Source organism: Thunnus albacares, chromosome 14 (genome assembly GCF_914725855.1).
Source record: "Thunnus albacares chromosome 14, fThuAlb1.1, whole genome shotgun sequence".
In the NCBI taxonomy this organism is placed as follows: Eukaryota; Metazoa; Chordata; class Actinopteri; order Scombriformes; family Scombridae; genus Thunnus; species Thunnus albacares.
This window is the reverse complement of record NC_058119.1, coordinates 7,798,385-7,821,302: the sequence shown is the minus strand read 5'-3', so window position 1 is coordinate 7,821,302 and position 22,918 is coordinate 7,798,385. Positions and strand designations below refer to the sequence as shown.

The window sequence follows — 22,918 nt, the reverse complement described above, 5'->3', positions numbered from 1 at the left end:
CAACATATTGTATCTTCAAAATATAGTAACATCACATAATAACTATGCTATCACGATAGTAAATAGTTAACCATATAGGTTTGTGTTCTCATCACTTTACTTATAGAAAGTATCACTTACAACATATGTGACATTAAGACAATAACAGAAAACAATTAGGCATAATAAAGATAACAAAAGATATGACTTCACTTTCAATTTGTTGATAAAGTCAGGACAAAGGGTAAAAGTAATAATAATAAATAAATAATGTATTTTCAATGATAAATTCCCCACGTGGAGTAATTTTTGTTTTGCTGTAAAAAATAATTTCTTACATGTTTATTAGTACATTTGTTACGTTGAATATTTATTCCGTTAAAAAAGAAGGTAGGTTCCAGTTCCTGTAAGTCTTGCCTCTCATAGTGGCATTTGATCAGTTGAAGGAGAACAGCATTTATTACCATTTGATATTTATTCATAAGTGACAGGAAAGGTTTTAGACCTGAGAAATCTCTCATAACTGAGAGGTTGAGCTTCATCATTTTGTAAGACTGCAAGAAAAGTTATATTCCTGTCAATCCAGTGTTGAAAATATAGTGATTTATTCTTTCTGGTTCTGTACTCATTATTCCATATAATAGTTTTGTGGGGAGGGGAGGGTGGGGGGCCTGATGGTTGTTTTTTTTTTTAAACAGCTTTATTGAAACAAATACACAACAAGTTTACAGCACCTTGTGTACACAACTTGAGTCCAACTTGAGTGGATTTGAATATTGAATTTGAATATAAAACTGGGTCAAAATAGTAAGAAAATAAATCAAATAGTACTATGAACAGAGACTCCTGTCATACTCACAAAAAACCAATAGTCAATCCAAACATTTTTCCAAAGAAATAAAAGGTGAGAGTAGATATGATCACCAATAAACTGTGACAAATTACCCCACAGTTGTTTTGTATGTGGACAGGACATAACATGAATGTACCAGCGTTTCCCTGAGCTCTCCAAAATAGATACAACAATGTGTGTCTTTACTTTCTGCTCGTAAATAACGATCAGTTGGATAAAATCTGTAAAGCATTTTAAGGTTATCTCTTTAGTCATGATACCTGAACACCGGTGATGACGGCTATAGTCGCAGGTCACATGTTATTGTTTGGAGCAGGAAACTGTCGGTTGCGTCTTGAACGCGGCGCTCAGCGGCTGCTCTCCGGGACATTTCTTCACTCATTGATGCTGTGTCTGCCTTTACTCTGTCCAGCATGACCATGGGAAGGGATGCTTATCGGGCAGAGACCGAATTTAATTTCCAGTATGCGTAGAAAGTGGAATAAACGACCTTTTAGCTCGCTAAGTTAGGTGGCTAGCCGCCGTAGCTCAGCTGCCTCTGGGAAAACGAGCTAACCGTGGCTAGCTACAGTGAGCCTCCAAGACGTGGAAGTTGGTGACTACCTGCACCCGGCTGTACAGCCTGCTAGTTACTTATTGTTGTGTAACGTAAAATGACAACAACAATGGAGCTGTTTCAAGCCAAAGACGAATATATTCTTCAGAGCGGGGACCGAGCTCTGTGGTGCAGCCGCAAAGACGGGAGCATGACGGTCAGACCTGGTACGTACTGTATGGATGACAGCCGGCCATTTACCTGAAACTAACCCATCATTACAACCCTTTTCACTGAGCTGAGGGTTTCTACACCTGACAGGATTCCGCTGACATTATTTTCCTGCTGTCTTTGTGGATAAAATGTGGTCAAACTAATGTATCACTCGCAGCTGTCACCCGTTCATCCATGTAAATAGACATTATTGTTCATCCATGTAAGTTAAATAGACATTATCGTGATGATTGCTTAAAACACTCGTAGTAATCCAGCTTTCTTAACCATAAAACAAGCTGTTTGCCATAGGAGAGACTGGCATTAATGAGATGTGTCATTCCTAAGTCTTGAAGTCATCGTCCTAGCTTGCTTACTAATGCCAACACCCCTAACAGGCTACAAAGTCCCAGCCTTGCTTATGTTACACACTGAGGGTAAAAACTGGACTCTCCAGTTCTTCTATACACCAAACTAGTACGTGGCCCTATTAAGGCGAGTTTCTGCTTTCAAATGATGTGTTTGACTTGTGGCTGCTTAAAAGACACACTGTACCTAAAGAGTGAATAATTAGAAAACTAGAACATCATCCTCATAGTTAAAAAACGAAACCTGTATGTGTAGTTGTTATTAATAAAAGTGTTATTGAAGTCTGAATTTGAGCAACAGTAAAGCAGCTCCTGGCATTACGTCTTGGTAACATTGCAGAAGCGAGTCCTGCTGCTGTGTCAATGAATTGGTCATGCCAAAATGAAATACCGTTGGCCGTGGGAATTACATATTCCCTGCCAAACTGAAAGCACTGCTGAGCTAAAAGAAACGTTTCACCACAGATGCCAGAAAGCTGAGCGTGTTATCCTCTGTGTCGGTTGAAGTTGTATGGCTGTGCAGCCATCCTGAACAGGTTTTTAGTTGCACCACTGTTTCATTATTTAATTGGAAAAAAGGGTTTCCACTCCTCACTGGGTTTCCAACTCCTCTACCCCTCAAGCACACAGTGAACTATTTCCATGATATTAGACGTTCTCAGTTGCGGTATTGTTTTAGTAGTTTGTTTTTCTGCAAGACGTTCCCCTTGGGGCCCTCTCAGCCGGTTCCCTTATACGTGAAATTCTCTGGCTCGTGGAACAGGAAGAGTCATTGTCTGTGGCTGCCTACAGTCAGTCCTCTCCACCCGTAACCACACCCTTTACATTTTTCCAATTTTCTCCACTATGATGTTTAATCCGTCACCAATGCTAAGCATTCCAGTTTTCCTTACAGTCATCGAGTTTGTGCATGGCCATAACTGACTTCAGACTTGGCTTGGTGTTTGAACATGTTAGTAAATGGAGACAGGCTGGTGTTTTCTTCAATCAAATGACACTTTCTTCCAATCGAATGACACTAATTTTTTTGCAAATGTACATGAGAAATGACAGACCACCAAGATTATAACACATTTAGTGAGATCCTTCTCATTATATTTGCATTTACCACAATTGTAAGTTGTAGACTAAGTGTTCAAATCTGCGTGGTTAAGAGTGTTTCACTGGTTATAGAAAATAAGTTTTTGCATTGTAACAGGAAATCAGAAAACCATGACTATTTTGAAATACTTTCGGTTTGGTTAATGCATCTATCTCTGATAGAAAAGGTGCAAGTACAGATGTCTCAAGAGGTGACTTGAGGCAAAGTGTCATATACAGTAGGATATTGTGCTTGCAAATATGCAAGTGTAATTTACAGAGTGAAAGCATACCATGCTGTTTGGTCTGGCTACACCAATGTTCTGATGTTTCATCTCCATATTTTTATTTCAGCAACAGACCTGCTGCTAGCCTGGAACCCAGTTTGTCTGGGTTTGGTGGAAGGTGTCATAGGAAAGATACAGCTGCACACAGGTAAGTACTGTAGATAATGACAAACTTTTGAACACTTTCTCCTTAGATGTTTACTGTTTTTTGCACAGAGCAGACAGATTCTTGCCACTATTTTTCCAAATGTCTGCATTGGCAGTTGGGTTAGCAAATCACCCAGTACTGTATGTTTCTTACTGACAAGAAAATGTGTGAAAAAATGTGTAAAAGTACTTTGAAAGGCATGTAGTCATGGAGAGGAGTGAGCTGTTGGTGATGATTCAATCGATGACGAATCTGAGGGTCTGATTTTATTGATGTACCTCACGGTAGGAGGTTTAAAATTAAGCATTATACCCTCCACAAGAAAATTTAATGAACAATCATATTGTTCTAGTACATCTGATAGATTAACATGATTTAAATATTTATTTACCAGATATCTGCATTATTGAAAGAAGTCTGTAGTTAACGGCTGGTGTGCAGCTGTTTTCACACCTTTCAGAATGTGATGAATTCTGCACCTATGATTCAACTCCCCCTTCTTCTTCTCCTTTTGGCAGATCTTCCTCTCGGCCTTGTATTAATCCGTCAGAAAGCACTGGTGGGCCATTTACCAGGAAACCATAAAGTCTACAAGATCACCAAGATAGCTGTCATCCCTCTGTCTGACGAAGAGCCCCAGGAGCTCGAGCTGGAGGTGTGCATACTAATACTGTGATGAGACATGAGAAGCAGTGTTCATGTTCTAGTGTTTAAATTATTGCACTCAGCCGCCCTTGACAATCATTATTACAATGCGTGTGAAAATCCTAAATTGTTATTTAATGCACTCAAGAATACCTTGTATGCGTCAGTGTGTGATTCATCTCTGACGGGCTGACAGTGGTGCAAAATAACTTGTAGATCTTTTTTATTTTATTAAAAGATCGGTTTTATTTTCACCCACACATTTGAAGCGGAAATTAAATGCAGACAATGATTGTAAATTATCTCAGAGGAAGTTGAATATTGCTAAGATTTCAGTCTTTCAGGGGAGCTTCATGGATGGTGAGACAGAATATTTTCAAGTGAGTAATAACGGAGGAGATAGATCGTTCCTGGATAGGCTTTTAGAATCCATCCTGTTGTACATTGTGCTTGTACTGCAGAATAATCATTCCACACCTTTTTGTGCCCAGAAATCCTATAGCTTAATGTAGCTGTTAGGCTGTGTGTAGTAGTTTAGGAAAATGAAAACTGCATAAAGTACTGTGTATTGTAGTTTTATGGTTGTATGTAGTGGGTAGTAATATTAGTAGTAGTAGTGTTTTTTGTGGTGCACCAGGGTTCCATGTTGAATCTCATTGATTTTTGTTTTGAGAACTTCAATGTGGTACCAAATTCAGTCATGTCATCATCACCAAACTGGTCCTCTTTATCTTTCAAACATCACTATTATGTTTATGAAATTTGTAAGATTACATACATTTGATAGAAAATCCTCTTTTTCAGCCTTGCAAGAAGCATCACTTTGGAATAGACAAACCAGAGAAACTGGCCCAGTCTCCCGATGAGTCAAAGTTCTTGATGAAAACTTTAAGCCAGATCAAATCTAATGTGGGTGTGCCCATCAAGAAAAAGGTATTTGTTTCTGTACATTTGATGAAATTGTCTTGTCATCTTCAAACCCACACACTACCTTTCTTATCTTTCTCACATCGAAAGGCTTTTAAGTCAGTATTTTTCTTTCTTTGCTTTGTCAACATATCACTCTTTTCTATCCACTTGCCCAATCCAGTATTCCCCTGCCTTCCAGGTAAAGGAAAACAAAGAGAAGGAACGTCTGGAGAGGCGGCTGCTTGATGAGCTGTACAAAATATTCATGGACTCGGATTCCTTCTACTATAGCATGACCTATGACCTGACAAACAGCGTGCAGCGCCAGGGAGACTCGGAAAAGACCAGTTTACCCCTGTGGAAACAGGTTTGGAGAGAAACACAAACATTAAGTTGGCCTTGTTACCTATTTTTTTGTACGTATTACAAAAACATACATCTGACTGTTATTTTCATTCTTTGTGAAAGGTGGATGACCGTTTCTTCTGGAATAAACACATGATTCAAGACCTTATCAACCTTCAGGTAACACACAGAAATACTGAGCAGCACGGCTTATTGTTGTTTTTCTATTTTCAGAATTGAATAATCGCACTGTGTCCCCAGATTTGATTTGTTGACAATTGCTGACAGAGTTATAGTATTTTTCATTACAAGTGTCTGCGAAAGGAGCGTAGCTGGCCCTGCTGGGTAAGCGTGTCAGTTGTATGAGCGGATGATTATCAGGGCTTTATCACAAGAGTATGAAAATACTTGGTGAATAGGAGCATTAACAGCTCTTAAGTTATGGAAGATTATCTGCTTTGGATACTTGATGGATGCAAAACGCTTCTCTCTTCTTAACATGGCAAACAGCATATTAAACCTTTTACATTTTGAATCCTCCAGGTTCCAGATGTGGACTTCTGGGTGATACCAATCATCCAGGGCTTTGTTCAGGTGGAGGAACTTGTAGTGAATTACAACGAGACCTCTGATGAGGAGAGGAGCAGCCCTGAGACGCCACCACAGGAGGTCACCTGTGTTGACGACATCCATCCCCGCTTCACTGTCGCCCTGATCTCCAGACGTAGTCGCCATCGTGCAGGTAACAAAGATAAGCTACTGTCGGTTTGGCTGAGGCTGACTCTGATTCAGCCTAAATATATGGGTGGTGTTCACCCCACGTCCAAATAGGATTCCTTTCAGGAAAGGGTTTACATAACTTGGTAGACAATGTTTTTTTTATTCCCTTCAAGTGAAGCGTGATCTGTGATATAAATAATCTTTGACTAGTGTTCATGCATTCTCCTTGCCCAAAGGGATGCGATACAAACGCAGAGGAGTGGATACAGATGGCCATGTGGCTAACTATGTGGAGACAGAGCAGTTGATCCACGTGCACAGCCACACTCTGTCCTTTGTGCAGACTCGTGGCTCTGTGCCTGTCTTCTGGAGCCAGGCAGGGTACCGCTACAATCCCCGGCCACGCTTAGAGAAAGGTCAGTGGAACCTACATTATCTTGCACACAGTCTATAAAGAGAGTTTCACAGTGAGTGCACTGGGCCTTGCACTTCAGATATTTTTAAAGTTGCACCTTAAAAAAACACAAGTGTTCTTTGGTTTTGCACATCTGCCAGAGTCAGCTATGTCTTACATATTGGCTTAAAGATATCTTGTTGGTTATGTGTCTTTATTCTGACTGGAATTTGGAGAGATTACAGATTGGATTTGGAGAATTTGCTGTGTTTTCAGATGAAATAAAAACTGTGATTTAGTCCTTAGATCTTTATGGCATATGAAACATCACATCAGTCTCCAAAGTAACAATGATGTCTTTAACCAGATTGAATTCAATGGCAATCATTTCTATGTATATTTTCTGATGTTTCAGGAGAGAAGGAGACCATGTCTTACTTCTCTGCCCACTTTGAAGAGCAGCTTAAAATCTGCAATAAGCAGGTGGGTTTGCTTTTCACATGTGTATACTTGGATATGTAGTTTGAATCTTCTCTCAAAGCTTTTTTCATGTGCACTACCAAGCTTCATGTGCTACCTGAAAATGACTCTGAGAAAATCTGGATCAGAACTGCTAACATTTTTTGCCATAACCCTGCTGGTGTCATCTTTAAGCATACTCTGTACCACTTATAAGTGATTGAAAAAAATGTATTTAGGTAGATTAATTCATGTGTTTTAACAATAGTGATGCTGATTAGGTGCTGAGAGAAAGATGTTGCGGTTATGTAGCAGTCATGTTATGTCAAGCTTTTGAGACTGTTGGCCTATTCAACATCTCACTTTGTTTCCACAGGATTGGCTTAGCAGGGCCTAAATGTTAATACACACAGGGCTTAACTCTTCATTGTCTTCTTCAGGTCATCATTAACTTAGTGGACCAAAGTGGACGGGAGAAGCTGATTGGTGACGCATATCTGAAGCAAGTCCTTCTTTACAACAACCCAAACCTCACATACGTTTCATTTGACTTCCATGAGCACTGGTGAGTGAACCTCTTTCCTCTTCAGTGTTACTTTCTATTTAATGTACTCATAGCAATCTTATTTTATACCACAGTGCATTTACTTCCCCTTCATGCTTCTTATATCCTCTTTCCCAGCCGAGGTATGAAGTTTGAGAATGTGCAGATACTGACAGATGCAATCTCTGATATCATCACTGACATGAAGTGGGCCTGGTAAGTATCATGTTAGTATTTTGTGCTTTTTAGAGAAATGTTAATAACGTGAACTCTTGGACATCTTCATTAGGACATGATTTTTATTTGTGGTTAGAAAACATTGTTTAGCTTGTTTGTAATCTTTATTACTGGATTAAACATCTTATTCTGAGTGTATGTTGCTCCATCAGGGTGGACCAGGATGGAGTCATCTGCAAGCAGGAGGGCGTCTTTAGAGTCAATTGTATGGATTGTCTGGACAGGACAAACGTGGTCCAGGCGGCTATTGCTCGGGTGGTGATGGAACAACAGGTGAGATCTTTAACTTGTTGGGATAAATGCAAAGAAAACAGCATACATATCTCACAACACAACATTTAAATTGTTATTATACACTGTAGTACAGCCATGCACTGTAGATGCTGCTTTTATGAATTTACTATTTCCTGTACCAGTGACCTTTGAAACTGAAACTTGCATAGTTCCTTAATGAAATCATAGTTACTACTTACAAGGACAACATGAAGATAATAGTGTCCAGCAAACAGCTTTCTTTTTAAAATTGTAACAATATTTATAATATGTAATAATCATTATTATCAACTTCATTGACTTAATTTATATGCCAGCTTTCTAAAATTATGATTGTAAAGTGATTCACCAGATTCACTTGGTAACATGAATCCTTGTCTCTGTTAGTATGTAGGCTGTTTACTCTGTATTTGTACAACAGATTACTGGCATTTGCCTCTGTTTGTTCATCAGATCACACACACTAACAGTAGGCCTTTGATGTCTGTACAGCACTAAATGGCAACGGTAGCAGAAAAGATCTGAGGGCACACTGGCATCCTAGTTTACACACTCAAAATATTTTCAGCTTTCTCGTAATCCAGCAACTCCCCTGTATTCATCTTGGATTAAATTTTGGATTACATTTAATGAGCAAATACAAGTGTAAATTGAGCAGTTCATGAAACTGGATACAGGCTGACCTTTCCCACAGGTGCAATGTAAACTGAAAGAGAGACAGTGTAACAGTTAGCCCATGGAGAAATGTCTCTTTTCTTCCCACAGCTGAAAAAGCTGGGTGTGATGCCTCCTGAGCAGCCTCTCCCTCCCAAATGCTACAGGATTTATCAGATCATGTGGGCCAACAATGGAGACACCATCAGCAGACAGTATGCAGGCACAGCAGCGCTCAAGGTAGCATCACTGTCTTGATCACTGCACATTTGTTCACATCTGAATTAGCATTTTGTTTTGTTTATATGATAGTTTACACTCTTTATCTTATCTTTCTGTAATTTAGGATGAATAGGAAACGGAGCATTCAGTATTTGTAGTAATTTAAAGGGTGACAAACATGAAATGCTTCAGACTTAACCTGTGTAGGCTGGAAGTGAAGCCAGATAATCTCTGGAAAGAACTAACCTGTAGACTGTTAAGTACACCAGACCTGCATTCACTACCAGAGCTGCAAATGCTACGTGTGTTGAGAACACTGTTTCAATTGTTTTTTAGGGAGATTTCACCAGGACGGGGGAGAGAAAATTGGCTGGAGTGATGAAGGACGGTGTGAACTCAGCCAACCGCTATTATCTGAACCGCTTCAGGGATGCTTACAGACAAGCAGTCATTGGTATGGAAGATTCTAGCTACTGTATGTGTGTGTTGATGCCCATCTTGTCTCAAAAATAGCCTTTGATTGGATCTTCTGCCTCTCCCTGCAGACCTAATGATGGGCCTGCCAGTGACAGAGGACCTCTACTCCATCTTCAGTAAGGAGAAGGAGCATGAGGAGAAAGAGAAGGAAAGCCAAAGGGGAGCCCAGGAGCAGGTCAGCATCCTGCTTCAGACCTACATGCAGCTTTTGCTGCTCGACGATGAGAAGTTTCATGGAGGTTGGGCTCTGATCAACTGTGACATGAGGTTAGTGGCTTGTTTCCTTTCTGAATTTTGATGTTTATTAACTTAATTCACCAGGGGTATAGATACAACCAACTCCTTTTATAGTATTTGGTAGACACAGCCAGCTTCAGATTTAAACATTGTTTTCAGAAGTTTCTGAAGTGCTATATCACGTTATTTCTCCCACCAGCCTTATTGACGCAACCAACAAAGATGTGGATGTGCTGCTGCTTCTGTCTGACAAAGCGTATTACATTGCTTAGTAAGTCTGACTTTAAATTTCCCTAAATATTTTTTTTTTAGAAATTGTTTTTATGAATTCACTAATGTCTGCTTATTTGTAGCTACGATGAGGAAGCAGATAAAGTCAACCAATACCAGAGACTCAATTTAGAGGGTTTGGAAAAGATTGAAATTGGTAAGTAGTCAGTTGCACTCAAAGGAGAAGTGAGGTTCCTTCTATACTGACTGAGTCATCCAACACTTCCCGAAAGTGTGTTTTAACGGTTTCTCAGTAACCTTTTAGCAATATCTCTGCTGATTATGATTCATGCAAAGTAAGCACATCACTAAAAGTGGAAGTTTTAAGTGTGTGTATTTTTCTGCAGGTCCGGAGCCTACGCTGTTTGGAAAGCCAAAGTTCTGCTGTATGCGTTTGCATTACAGGAGTGAAGAGACGAGTGGATACTTTCACACACTACGAGCAGCCACACGAAATCCTGAGGACGATGGAAAAGGTAGGTTATAATATACTGCTTTAAATTCTTTGACAGGCTGGAAAAGGAAGCTTTTTAGATCATAAACTCGATAGTGGTTGAGAAATCCATTGTGATATATTTCAGATACATTACAATGCATTGCTGAGATGCTTCGCATTACGAAACAGGCCACAGGGCTGGACCTACTAGTGGTTGAAAAGAAGCTGGAGAGGTGAGTCGCCATTAAGATCATTAGCATTAATATGAGTCTCTCTTCACATAATTTAACCATTAAAATTCATATAAACATTTGCAACCATAATTTTAAACTTTTAACCACTGACAAGAGTTTTGAATCATGTACTTTTTTGTGTCTGTGCTCCAGGCGGCAGAGTAAACCTCATGAGGACATAATGGGGATCCAGAACAAACCCGCAGACCAGGTCCAGGGCAGCTCTGGTCTGGCACAGGGCAAAAGTTTCATCCTAAACAAATTCTCCTCTCTCAATCAGAAAGTGAAACAGACCAAGACGAACGTAAACATTGGTCCCTTCAAGCCCCTCGGTAAGCTGGGAAGCTTCTCTAAGCCTGATGTGAAGGTCAATTTCCTGAAACCAACTATGCATGTCAACCTGTGGAAGTCGGACAGCAGCTTGGAAACATCAGATGGCAACCCTGGCACCGGAGTCCTGAAAGATATCGGTGACGAGCACTCTGAAATTTCCGACGACTCTGACTCCTATAATTCTGACCCAGAGCACCCGTGCACTGGTTCCTTAGAAAACGTGGACTATGTGCTGCCCAGTTGTGGCATCGTAGCATCAAACCCACGACTGGGCAGTCGCTCCCAGTCCATTAGTAGCGTGGAGCCAAATATCCCCTCCGTCATCCGGGTCACTGGCTGTGACGGAAAGCAGGAAAGCTCCCCTCAAGTCAGTGATGACAAGTCCCCAGGGGCCGCCTCGGTGGCTGAAGAAGCCATTCTGATTGACTTTGGTACCCCTATTGAAGCCTACTGCCACCAGTTTGTCCAGGATGCACAGACCAAACCTGTTGAGGTGTTTGGAGAGCAGCCGCTAGCCGCTGCCCCCTCACTCAAACCTGTAGTGCCTGTGCAGAATAAGACCCCAGCAGACTCAGACAAGCAGCCAAGCTCCAAGCCACAGCATCAGCAGGAGGAGCCCCAGCTCCCCAGGCCATCCCAGCTAGACGTCCAGTCCACTACCTCCAATTCCAACCTCCTCACCGTCCAGAAGCCCAGCTCTGCGGCGTCAGGAGGCTCTCAGAGAAGTCTGAGTTCACAGTTGGAGGGCAGCCTTGGCCCTTCACCTGCCGACAGCAACGGCAGCCGAGTGGTGTCCCCCTTTGCCAAGATCAAGAGCTCCATGGTCCAGGTGGCCAGCCTCACCCAGGCGGGACTCACCCAGGGCATCAACTTTGCCGTGGCGAAGGTTCAAAAGAGCCCAGAGCCAGATACTGTCAACGAGGCCCAAGAAAACGAGCTGAAGGCAATGTTTACACAGTGCCAGACCAGGATCATTCAGATCTAGTGCTTTCCTTGTAGCAGGATTTTGTAGTAGTACGTCATATAGAAACTTCCAGTATGGTAGCAGTAGCAAAAGCTTGCACATAGTGTCACTACTCAGCCAAGAAATGTGCTCCTAAATTTGCCCTTTAGTTAAACTTTCCCCTGTTAATGATGACTATTGTACAGAAGTTAAAAATACAGTCAAACCCAAATGTCAGTGATCATGTTTACATGCACACAATCATGGAACAAGTCTCGTAATCCTAAGAAAATACAGTTGATTGATTACAGTATCAGGTGTTCTCTTTTCTATGGCTTAGTTATCAGTTGTCATCAATACATTTCCTCCTTTTGGAAGTTGCAGCAATAGGGATACCATGACTTTTCTGTTGTTCCAATGAACATCTTTCTAGTAATAATGGTAACTGCAAAATGTGCAGGTTGAGTATAGGAATGATAAGCAGTAATAGCTCAAATAAACATTAAATTAAATGTTTTATGGATCCATGAAAATTTTACACAGTAGCACATTTGATTAGAATGGTTACATCCATATCCTAAATCACTCCAGAAATGCTGCTACTGTACGAAGATATGATTAAAGTTGAAGGGTATTCTCATCCTGATTACCTATAGAAAAAATAATTAAGATATAAGTATTGAAGTTTTAAAAACTTTTAATCTCAGAGTGGTATGCAGAGTGTTTTTGTGCATGTAAACATGTGACTTTCCTTAGTCTGAAAAGTTATTTTTCCGATGACCCCTTGCATGTGAGGTTGATGGTAACAAGAGATTTTGACAAGGCAGGTAATTACTAGCTGCATGTTGAAAGACCAACTCTGAATTTCTCATGTACTGTATGTCATCCCATATGTGCAGGTCACCTATTGGCATTTGTGATAATAGACCTCGTAATAACCTTACAATTTGTAACAGTTGTTGTAGAATCCGACCAAATAACTTTTGTGATTCCCAAAGGACATTTCTGTGTTAACTATTACCCTTTGTATAGCTGTCAGAAACTAGCAAGACAACATACTGTACGTAAGTTATCCTATGTAATATCAATGTTGTCAAGTGTAACTTAAAAGATATACCGTTATAGAAACTATGACTACACAAGACCTTAGTAAGAGTATCCTGGTTGTTGATATGTACAGTGAGTTTTATGTTTATCCGTTCCCTGAGTAGAGCCTTCCCTTAAGCTTTTTGTATTGATGGTAGGGTGGCAGCATAATATGTTCAAAGAGGTAAGAGCATTATATTTTGAAAAGATCGCCCAGTGCTGTCATCGCTAACCTTGAAAAACCAGAAAACTACTGGTTGGAGTTGTTTTTGATAGATTATATGTATTGAAATAACTATTCTGCTAATGGTTGTACTAATTAACTATATGAGGGTTTGTTTGAACCGAGTCCTCGGCCAGCGTTGTACATTGACGTTGCATGTTTGACAAAGACAGGAGAGTAGCATATAGTAGGTATATATGCAATTGCACCCACCCAACTATTAGAGACACTGACGCTTTATGCACTCCCCAAACTGAAAGCATATTTGCCTTAACAGGGAATTGAAGTGGGATTATGTATATCAGGTATTTATGGCAAAATCTACCTTTTTAAGTCCATCCTTACATGTTACATTTGGTGTACTGTATAAAAGATCATGTTCAGGGTTACTGTATGTCATCAAGTTTTATCTTGGGATATTTCATCTGCAGGCACATATATTCATCATGTAAGGCACATTATAGAAATGAGCAGGCTTTAGAGATGTTGTGTGTATGTACTGTTCAGTATGAGTGTGTTAGAGCATTCCTGTTGCTGCTGGTATTTAGGAGTGCTCACTCTCTACATATTTATGTGTTATGAAGCTGTAAACATTAATATATTGTACATGTTTTTCTTCACTTAACCTCAAGATTCCTCATTAGTCCCCTGAGAAACATTACAGTTGTTGTTATTCAGTGAAAATCTCCCACAGAACCACATTATAGTCCCCCAGAAGAAATGATAATGATCCTGGGCTACCATATCTCAGTGTTGTGTATATTGGTGTCTATTTATGGTAAATAATAACCTGGTCTGCCTTGAGTTGGAATATCCCAAGATAAAGAATCAAACATTTCATATTTTGTGTTATGTTTTCTGCATTCAGCTTGCTCACCAGCAGATAAGATGTGGGATACTCGTGTATTTTATCTGACTAATTGTGTTAAGTGAGACTGTAGCCTTAGCTGCTTTGTGGGTGCTACATTATATAGTTATCCAACCTGCTGATAGTGTGTGGTGCTGCCAAAGCTTTAAGGTAATCGCTGCAATGCAATATTTTAATGCAGAAGGTTAAAGGTGTTTTTCTTTTTTAAAACTTCCTTTAGGATCGCAAACACTGGAGCAGTTCTCACGCAGAGCAGAAACTTATTCTGTCCTAAACTGGCTGTATTAAGCTAAAAGGAACAGTAATCCTCAACATTCCTAATAGAGACCATAATGCTAGAATATTGGTGTCTGGGTTTTATATGCAAAAGCTGGCAGTTAATATTTGATCCTTTGATTCGATTTGCTGGGTGAGATTTTTCTCCTTTCCCTTTGTTTTTACACAAAGTGCTTTTGCAACCACTTCTTTATTGTCTGGGGTTGTCCTCCCTGTCCATTTGGACCCCAGACCATGATTTTATCATGTGACAAGAGGTCTTCAAGCATTTGATTTGCACTGTTTCAGCACATTTTCTAGCATTAGCACCATTTCATCTGAATGTCTGTGGTTAATGGTCATACCTTTCCTCCTTACCAACTGACTGTTGTCATTGTTTTCCACAGTGTACTGAGATTGTATTGTATATTAAAGTATCCTATTTATTCTTATCCTCTTTGGGTGTGTTACTTGATAACAAAGTGCACTGTACACTTTTTGTCTAGGAAGATATTCCATTGGAATAAAAAGTATATGAGTGAACAAGTGTTGCATGAGGTTTATTGTCAGATCCATTAAGAAGCTGCTGACAGCATGTTCAACAGTTTGCTCTTTTGCTGGTAACATTAGCTGAATGAATTCTGAGGAAGGAAGGAAAATGCACCATGGGGAATAATTCTGCAGACTTCATTGCTTTATTTACATATTTTTGAAGTTTTAAAAAATTATGAACATAGAAAACTTGATCTGCAGCATCTGTCAGAAACTGCTGGCATGTACTCCTCAGCAGGCTGTGAATTTAAGGCACAATGACACATTAAGATGTTATTATATGTACAAGCCATTATTACCATTAGTCCTTTATGTGAAAATAAATCTAAACTGCACCTTGGTTAGGTAAAAAATAAACATGAACTAAATGGCATATGAAAAGCATCTTTATTACAAACTTTTTTTTTTTAGGTATCAAAAAGAAAAAGCCATCTCGTTTGTCCTGCTGTGTGATCACGGCTCGTTGCCGTTGACACACTTGTGCTGCTCCATCCTGCTCCTCCGCAGCATCTCGATGTGTTTGGCTCTCAGCCAGCTGTCTCTGGACAGAGAGGTCTGTCCCAGACTCAGAGACAGCAACCTGATGACAGAGTCACAGTCAGCTACATCCCACACACACACACACCTCAGCTTGAAACAACAACATCAATACTGTGGTAACGTTTGTGTTTCTTAGATTTGGCAGTGTTTCAAACAAAAAGCAAAAGTAAACATATTTTTTTGGTTTATTTTAGTTCAATTAACCCATGAAATGATTACCACTCTGCTTATGTCATATCTGGCATTTTCACTGTTTGTCATAATCTCTCATTGTTGCATTTATTTAACACTTAACCTTTTAAAAGAGTGCTATGCAGGTTGCTGTTATTACTCGCTACATAAAAGCAAAGAAACAGTAAGAAGCTTATATAAACATAATCATAGCCCACCTTGCCACAACGAGCATCCTGTGTAGGTCCTCAGCTGATATGCTCTGGGGGTCGTCCTTCCTCATATCTACAAAGTCATCCTCCACTGACTGAGAACACCATGAGAAGGAGAGGCAGTTAAAGGACGGTTAATAGCAGACAGCTCAATAAAAACAAACAGGCCTCCTGGATACATGAAGGTTCATCTAACCTGAAAGAAACTGGTACCACTTTATTCTTATTCTTATTATACTTGAGGTTAATGAAAAAGTACCTTCCAAATGTGATGAAAAAGTAGAAAATAAAAATTGATGCCTAAATTTAGTCTCTGTAAATTGGTTAGATAGATAGTTCACTTATTTTTCTTTTAGGGCTTTTTCACTTCTCATTTATGTGGATGTTTGTAGCTACAACAAGCAGATAGAAGACAACAAACTATTCTCACCTTTGTCACTTCATCAGAGATACTGTAGTCAAGCAGCCGGGCCACACTCAGGTAGAGTCGGAACTTGTTCAGCTGTGATGAAGCCTGTGGATGCATGTGGATGCTGCTGAGATACTCGTCCATGTGGTCCAGGGTGACCTGAGACTGCAGGTGTATCTGACAGTCTGACTGTGGGGTCAAAGACAGAGAGACATACTCACACTGTACCAGTGAAAACTTTTTGACCTAGAAAAGCTACATGTATGTCTATATTTTTTCCACAGGTGTTGCTATGCAAAGTAGACCTTCGCTGTCTCTGTGATTCAGTAATGCCATATGCATGTCTGGTTTGGCATATTCTCAAAACCTCACAGCATGCCAGGCAGGAGCAAAGCCTTAGCGAGCTGACCGCAAAGCATCTGATCAGTTGGAGCTTCAGCTGCTCGCAAACCAATATCTGTTCAATGTAAACACAGCCGTGTGCTTCTGACTTCTAATCAACCCTGGGAGTTGTTTACAGCGCGCTGCCCTTCATCGCAGGCCTAATACATGGACGAGGCTGACGCCTCTCCCAGGATTGTTCCTGTGGCACACAGTTGCCGCCATGGCAACCCATTAGACCAACACACAGGAATAGCACACAGCACATTCCTCGGGCTGTTCGCGACAGAGCGAGACCCGGGCTAAAGCCGCCAGCTGGAGGGGTTTCTGTAACTGGCCAATGGCGGCTGAGATGACAGCGTGACGCCTGCTGGAAACAACCTCCAGCGTCTGACACGACTCGGTCTCATGAGAGGCTGGTGGAAACCTTACCCCTCCCTGGCCAGGCCGGGGAGGGTGGAGTGTGGTGGGGGGTGTTAAGGGGTGGTGGGGTTGAGTTTTCGCCTTGCGGTTGCACGCCTCATCCCTGTTTGTCCTCACCGGCAACAGCGAGCGGGCCTCTGACGCGATGAGCACGTTAATATTGCAGGGGAATTCCATCTGGTGGTAGTTAAAGTCATAATCAACCTTCTGCCAGGAGATCACGTTCCCCAGGGCCGTAACGTTACGCACACCTGCAGCACAAAACACAAACAGAAGATCCAATCCGGTTAGTGTTAACTCAGTCAACTCATGCTGGTAACTAACAGTGTCTAAAGGCAGAGAGGACATTAATGCAGAGTTTGAGGGTCTCTGTCGTCCTCTCGTGGTTTCTTGAAGCCTCACCTGTTGTGTCCAGCTGTCCTTGCTCCAGCTGGGTCTCATCCAGAAAGAGGGAAGTGTTTTTGGCCAGCTGCAGGGCTCCGCTCACTAGCCGGTTGGCCACATAGTCTTTCTTAGGCACCAAGCGCATCTGGTTCATGTTTTGGAGGCTCATCCCCAGATAGTACGACTGCAGGGTGGCAAAAAACAAAGAAAACCTTTATCAACAATAATATACTCTGTCCCCTGAGATGACATGAATATTCAATCAAGACTGTCATGTACTCCTGGTTACTTACAGGGAGACACTTCATCCCTAAATCAAAGTTCATATTCATGGTTCATTTTCTTTCACAGGTTTGCAGATGAAGTGCAGCAAAAAAAAACCCAAAAATGAAGTAATAGTCCTGGCAGTTGCCTGAAGTGAAGTTCACTCACAGAAGGCACGAGCTGCTGGATGATCTGGTAGAGGCGTTCGGTGTACGAGGAGACAGTAGGACAGCCACTCAGGTTCAGGGTGAATTTCCCCAGTGGGAGAACATCTCGTCTGGTGTACCTACAAGAAAATCAAGCACAAAGTTAAATCCTTGTGAAAAAACTGCTTTGGGTTTAGCATGTAGCCACAAAACAAAGGAAGCAAGGTCGCTGATTACGCATTACAGATCAGACTGACACATACACGTCAGAGATGAGATGCAGAATGAGGTACTCAGCAGCCAGGACATCTCCCAGGAGGACGTGAGTGAAGTATGTGAGCAGCTCTGCCCTGACGGAGGCCATCTCGCTCAGGGTCGAAGACAAAACTGAAGAGGACGGACAAAAGGTCAAATGAGCCCCTACAGCAACTACTGACATGTGAGCTTTGAAATCTTTACAGTGGAAAACATTCACATCATTCCTCTTCTCGGAACGCTTCACAATAGACGTGAACTTTGCCGTTAACGACCCCTTTTTGTGCTTCTCTACAACACAGCTGGAGAGTGACACGATAACTTAAGGTTTCTTTTGCCTCTTTGTTTGAAGCAGACTTTTCATAAGAGCTGGATTTAGTGTGGCACAGAGTCCGGCAATGCTAGAACATCAAAATACTAACTGATGTTTTTATATTCTTTCACATGATCCATTAATAGTTTCTCCAAAAGTCAAAGGACATCTCCAAGTGCTCGTTATGTCTGACTTATAGTCTAAGATTTCCAAAAGGTATTAAATTCATAGAAAACAGACAAAAGCTTAAACAAGCTAGTGTTTTGGATTTTCTCTTATTAGATGATGATATTGAATTTAACGATAAACCGATTATCAGGATTGTCAATTAATTGTCTGTCAACAGACTAATTAATGCTTTTGCATTTATTTGTGTAAATAACTCAAATGCATACTTTATACTATAATGGCATTAGAGTCACTGTACATAAAACAGTTGTAAGCATAACAAGTTAAGTCTTCTGGCAAAATCCAGGTTGCATTTGACATTGACTGTCAGTTATTTTTAGCTTTATCTGGCTATTGTTCACTGTTCAGTATCCACACAGTGTAATACAGCATGACAGGGTACAGAGCTCAATGTAGTGATTTATGATGATTTTGACTCAGCTGACATTTTTCATCTTTTGCAGCAGTGCTGCTGGATTCACATTAGGCTTTACATGTCAGCTCAAGAAAAGAATCTGTGTCTCTTTTTAAGCGCTTAACAGTCAAATTGCGTTTGCCTATTATTACAAAAGGACTACACTGACACACACTTACAATATTTCTGTTTACTGTCATAATCTAGTCAAAGAAGTTTAATTTTTTTATTTTAAATACATTTAATCACTGATCCGTTTGCTGAGCTGACAATATCAGTTTTTTTTTTAAAAATAACGTTCTCATACAGTCTTCCTCTTGCGGAATGAACGCACACTTGGATTGTGTGCAAAATTGTGTCCCCCTGATGGTGATTTGCAGCAGTTTTAGTAAAAAATTCGCTAGATCTCTTCTGACAGTGTGATTGGACAGGGCTTGGATATTGGGTTTTTTTTTTTATCCTGGAAACATCAACACTGACGTAGTGCAATAAATGAGGTTGAAATATTCATGACTACTGGCATTTACAGTGACACACAAGGAGGATAAATAAATATAAACTCTACTGTCTGCCCTTACAGGCGCTGTTGTCCTCCAAGGTGGCGCAGGGCAGCAGGGGGTTGTTGTGTGACAGTGGCTTGGCATAGAGCATGTGGAGGCGAGGAACGAGCGAGGCTGGCGGGCAGTGCACTCTCTGCTCTTCTGCCGTCTCCATGCACTCTGTAGGGTCCACGATGGATGAGGAGGCGTCCCTGTGTGGACGAGCCAGGGATGAGTAACAAACACACAGATCATCACCACCAGAGGGAAAGCAAACAAATTTAAATGTCTCACTTTTCATCTGCCAGAGCACTGAGAGCCGGACTGACAGACAGGATCCCATAAACCTCTAGAGTGTCATTCAGTTTGAAGCTGTCCCAGTTCTCGTACACCTGCCAACAACAAATAATATCACTTAATAACTCCTCTTCTACACTTGAAATGCCTGCTGATAAATTAGGTATCATCTCTGAAATTAAACCTCAGAACAAACCTTTGATTTGACATAAATCCACCATCAATAACTGTGTCAAAAGTCAAGTTTAAAGCAAAAAAAGAAAAAAATTGTATAAAAAACACTTTTAGAGATGGATAGATGGATAATATACCTTGACTAGGCATGACGGGCCTTTCTCTCCTGGCAGGGGGAAGTTGAGGTCGAGATGGGAGGCAGATGCTGTCTGGCTGGAAGGAGCTTCTGTCTCCTGCCGCTTACAGTCGCCATTGCCGTGATGTTCTGTGGGACTTTGAGGACCTGCGGCGAGAGGGGGGAGCAGTTTACATATATGGCAAAAGTCCACACTTGGATATTCTAGTGTTAGATCATTTATGATGCCAAATCCACTTCAGGAGTCCTGCCTGCCATCTTATTTCAGTCAGTAGTTTCCTAACTTTACCCAGAATAAATACACATAACTTTACTAGCAGCTCATACCAGTATGTGGCTCCCTCTGTTTCTGCGGCTGCGTGTCCATGTCGTCCATGTCGTCGTCCTCCTCGTAGCTGCGTTTCTGTCTACTTGGCACATACGAGGTGGAAGGAACCACTCTTGCTTGACTGGAGCCGGCATAGCTGTGCGACGGAATTAAGGAAAACTAGACAGAGAATAACACATGATAAAATCCACATTTAAGCGTCTCCTGTTTGAGAAGTTCTTCCATCAGGTAGGAATGGTATAAACTGGACAAGTTAAGGATATCTCTTTCACCCAGGGATTTTCTCCAGGAATAGGCACACAGTAGAAAGTTTGTCTCTCTGCAGTTACGGTATTTTTGGAGTGAAAGTCCACCTGGAGATAAACACAAAAGTTAGTGTCGTTATTGTCAAAGTTGAAGCTGAATTGAGACATTTATGGGCCATATGAATGACTGAACAGAGGAAGACTTACCCCACATTCTGTCACATCTTTGTACTTCCCGCATCGCAACACCTGGGGTGTGTCAGACAGTAAAATTAAGACGATATGATACAGGATAAAACATTATCAAATGCAAAAAACGAGCGCTAGACAAATGAGAGGACTGTGTTTATGCAAATAGCTGCACAGGAGAGGATGAGGAAGTGCTTACTTTAGCCTTTGTAGACGGATCGACAGTCTCGTACACTCCCATGTAGAACTCCGGATCGAACATGTCTTGGATTAAACAGCGAAACTTGACCAGGCTGTTGGGCTTCAGGTAGTGCAGAGGGATGTCGTTCATAGATGGAACCTGGATCAGTATGAACATATTAATTATTTACAAGAGTGAGCTCAAACAGGCTGTAACATTGAGGTTTACAGGTTTACATCTCAGTGTAATTTACACACGGAAAGAATCTCAGGGATTCATTACCCCGGTATGAGCGTCTTTTTGTTTCAGCTGCTCTTTGAAGAATTCAACTGCTTTGGCCTCCCATCCAGAGTTCGGGTTGTCCTGGGAAGCAGCTGAAATATCATCGAGAACATGGATAGATCATTATAATGACAGGAAACCTTGGCGTTGAGAATAGCAGTGAGTAATTTATCAATCGTGTAATATTAGTAAGGCTACAACTAATGATTATTTTCATTGTTGATTTATCTGTCAATTATTATCTCGACTGATCGATTAGTTGTTTGCTCCATAAAATTACTGTTTCCCAAAGCCCAAGATGACGTCCTCAAATGTCTTTTATTGTCCACAACCCAAAAATATTCAATTACTGTCTTAGAAGACTGAAGAAACCAGAAAATATTCACAAAATAAGCTGTAATCAAAGAATCTGGACTTTTTTTCTTAAAAAATTACTCAAAACAATGAATTGTTTATCAAAATAGTTGGCGATTAATTTAACAGTTGGTATCTAATCGATTAATCAACTAATTGTTGCAGCTCTAAATATGTGCATTAAATAAGATGCATTTGATCATAAATTTAAGCCTGGAATAAACAGAAAACTAACTGTAAATTTGGTGGTGTGACGAATTCCATACAAAGAAGAGACATTTACTAGAAATGCATCAAAATAGCTGCATGTTGTCAATGTTAGTTACTATCAGTCCAGTATTATTTTTCTCTGAAAGAGAAATTGGTATTTTTGCCACATTTCCAACATAATTACAGTATAAAATAAAAAATATTACATTAAGAGTGATATTATCCACTTTATTAATAAGTGAGAAAATAATTCACGTTGATGACTTTTACAAAACATATTTACAAAACTATCTGCTGTATTCAGGGTTTTTATTTATTATTTAATTTATAAGGTTCATACGGTTAATACTTTTCAGGAGCCATCTGACGAGCTTTGTCTTTGAGGATATACAACTATGTTTTGATAATAATGACAATAATAATGGATGAAAGGAGTTTGAACGAAAATCCTTCATATCTTGACACAGAAAAAGCACAAAGTTTCAAAACCTCTGAAATTGCATTTAGGACACAGAGGCTGCATATATCTCTATCCGAAATGCATTCAGAGATGTTAAGACCATTTTAGACGAGTTTGAGGACACTTACACACTAAGGACCTGCAGATGCCTTATGTTGTGGATTTTAGTTTAGATGTGTGCACACAGTTAGTCAACTGCACAGCCAGCACTTTTTACTGTAACTAAATATAATAATTGTGTGGGGCGCAGGCGACAATAAAGCATAATAAAACATCATTATAGCGCTCAGAAACGTGTTATTTGCTACTTCTGGAGGATAGGAAAAGCACACAGGTACATGTGAGAAGCATGGCAGCTAGCATAGTACGTAGCCACCAAGCTAACTAGCTAGTTACCAAGATGTGTCTCTTACCAAACATCCCTTCAATGACGCCCAGCGGGCTGCTAATCCAGGAGTTCATCCAGTCGTGTGTGGAAGGCATCATTTGCCGGTGACAGGCGTCAGGAATATATAAAACAGATCCAGTAAAACCTCTGAGAAAACAGTAGTTTGTTGACTTCCTCTCAGACAGAGACAGAAGGAGTCAGGGCGGGAAAGTTGCGTCACCGATCGGAAGCGAGTAGTTCGTTTGTTTTGAGTACAGAGACCAACCGGAGCGCGGA

General features: G+C 40.7%; 2 protein-coding genes across 3 annotated transcripts; one reads left to right on the top strand and one right to left on the bottom strand.

Moving 5' to 3' along the window:
- The first annotated feature begins 731 nt into the window (after positions 1-731).
- On the top strand, positions 732-14,678 carry inpp5f (inositol polyphosphate-5-phosphatase F). 2 transcript variants are annotated; one of them, XM_044373527.1, is made up of 20 exons: positions 732-1,594; positions 3,383-3,463; positions 3,982-4,118; positions 4,913-5,041; positions 5,199-5,384; positions 5,486-5,542; positions 5,906-6,104; positions 6,319-6,498; positions 6,892-6,959; positions 7,376-7,500; positions 7,618-7,695; positions 7,869-7,989; positions 8,755-8,883; positions 9,202-9,319; positions 9,411-9,609; positions 9,779-9,850; positions 9,933-10,006; positions 10,197-10,325; positions 10,431-10,518; positions 10,672-14,678. In XM_044373527.1, exons 1-20 carry the CDS (start codon positions 1,486-1,488, stop codon positions 11,834-11,836), a joined length of 3,444 nt encoding a protein of 1,147 aa, XP_044229462.1. In that variant the 5' UTR covers positions 732-1,485; the 3' UTR covers positions 11,837-14,678. The 2 variants fall into 2 exon arrangements, with proteins under 2 accessions (XP_044229462.1, XP_044229463.1); XM_044373528.1 differs by having other exon boundaries at positions 733-1,594; positions 5,217-5,384.
- Positions 14,679-14,899: 221 nt separating this feature from the next.
- LOC122997420 (minichromosome maintenance complex binding protein) lies at positions 14,900-22,873 on the bottom strand. The gene is made up of 16 exons (XM_044373532.1): positions 22,668-22,873; positions 21,231-21,322; positions 20,967-21,107; positions 20,786-20,827; positions 20,597-20,686; positions 20,333-20,471; positions 20,007-20,152; positions 19,693-19,790; positions 19,438-19,610; positions 17,972-18,095; positions 17,731-17,848; positions 17,317-17,482; positions 17,032-17,165; positions 16,132-16,299; positions 15,708-15,796; positions 14,900-15,358 (listed from the first exon to the last, which is right to left on the bottom strand). The coding sequence occupies exons 1-16, from the start codon at positions 22,738-22,740 to the stop codon at positions 15,232-15,234; spliced, it is 1,920 nt and encodes a 639-aa protein (XP_044229467.1). The 5' UTR covers positions 22,741-22,873; the 3' UTR covers positions 14,900-15,231.
- Between the last annotated feature and the right edge of the window lie 45 nt (positions 22,874-22,918).

Excerpts from the sequence above, each read along its gene's own strand:
- inpp5f (XM_044373527.1), top strand. The coding sequence starts at position 1,486 with ATGACAACAACAATGGAGCTGTTTCAAGCCAAAGACGAATATATTCTT. Across the intron at positions 3,464-3,981 it reads AAAGATACAGCTGCACACAG|ATCTTCCTCTCGGCCTTGTA; the intron begins GTAAGTACTGTA and ends TCCTTTTGGCAG. Across the intron at positions 4,119-4,912 it reads CCCAGGAGCTCGAGCTGGAG|CCTTGCAAGAAGCATCACTT; the intron begins GTGTGCATACTA and ends CCTCTTTTTCAG.
- LOC122997420 (XM_044373532.1), bottom strand. The coding sequence starts at position 22,740 with ATGATGCCTTCCACACACGACTGGATGAACTCCTGGATTAGCAGCCCG. Across the intron at positions 20,828-20,966 it reads ATCCGTCTACAAAGGCTAAA|GTGTTGCGATGCGGGAAGTA; the intron begins GTAAGCACTTCC and ends GACACACCCCAG. Across the intron at positions 17,166-17,316 it reads AGGACAGCTGGACACAACAG|GTGTGCGTAACGTTACGGCC; the intron begins GTGAGGCTTCAA and ends TTTGTGCTGCAG.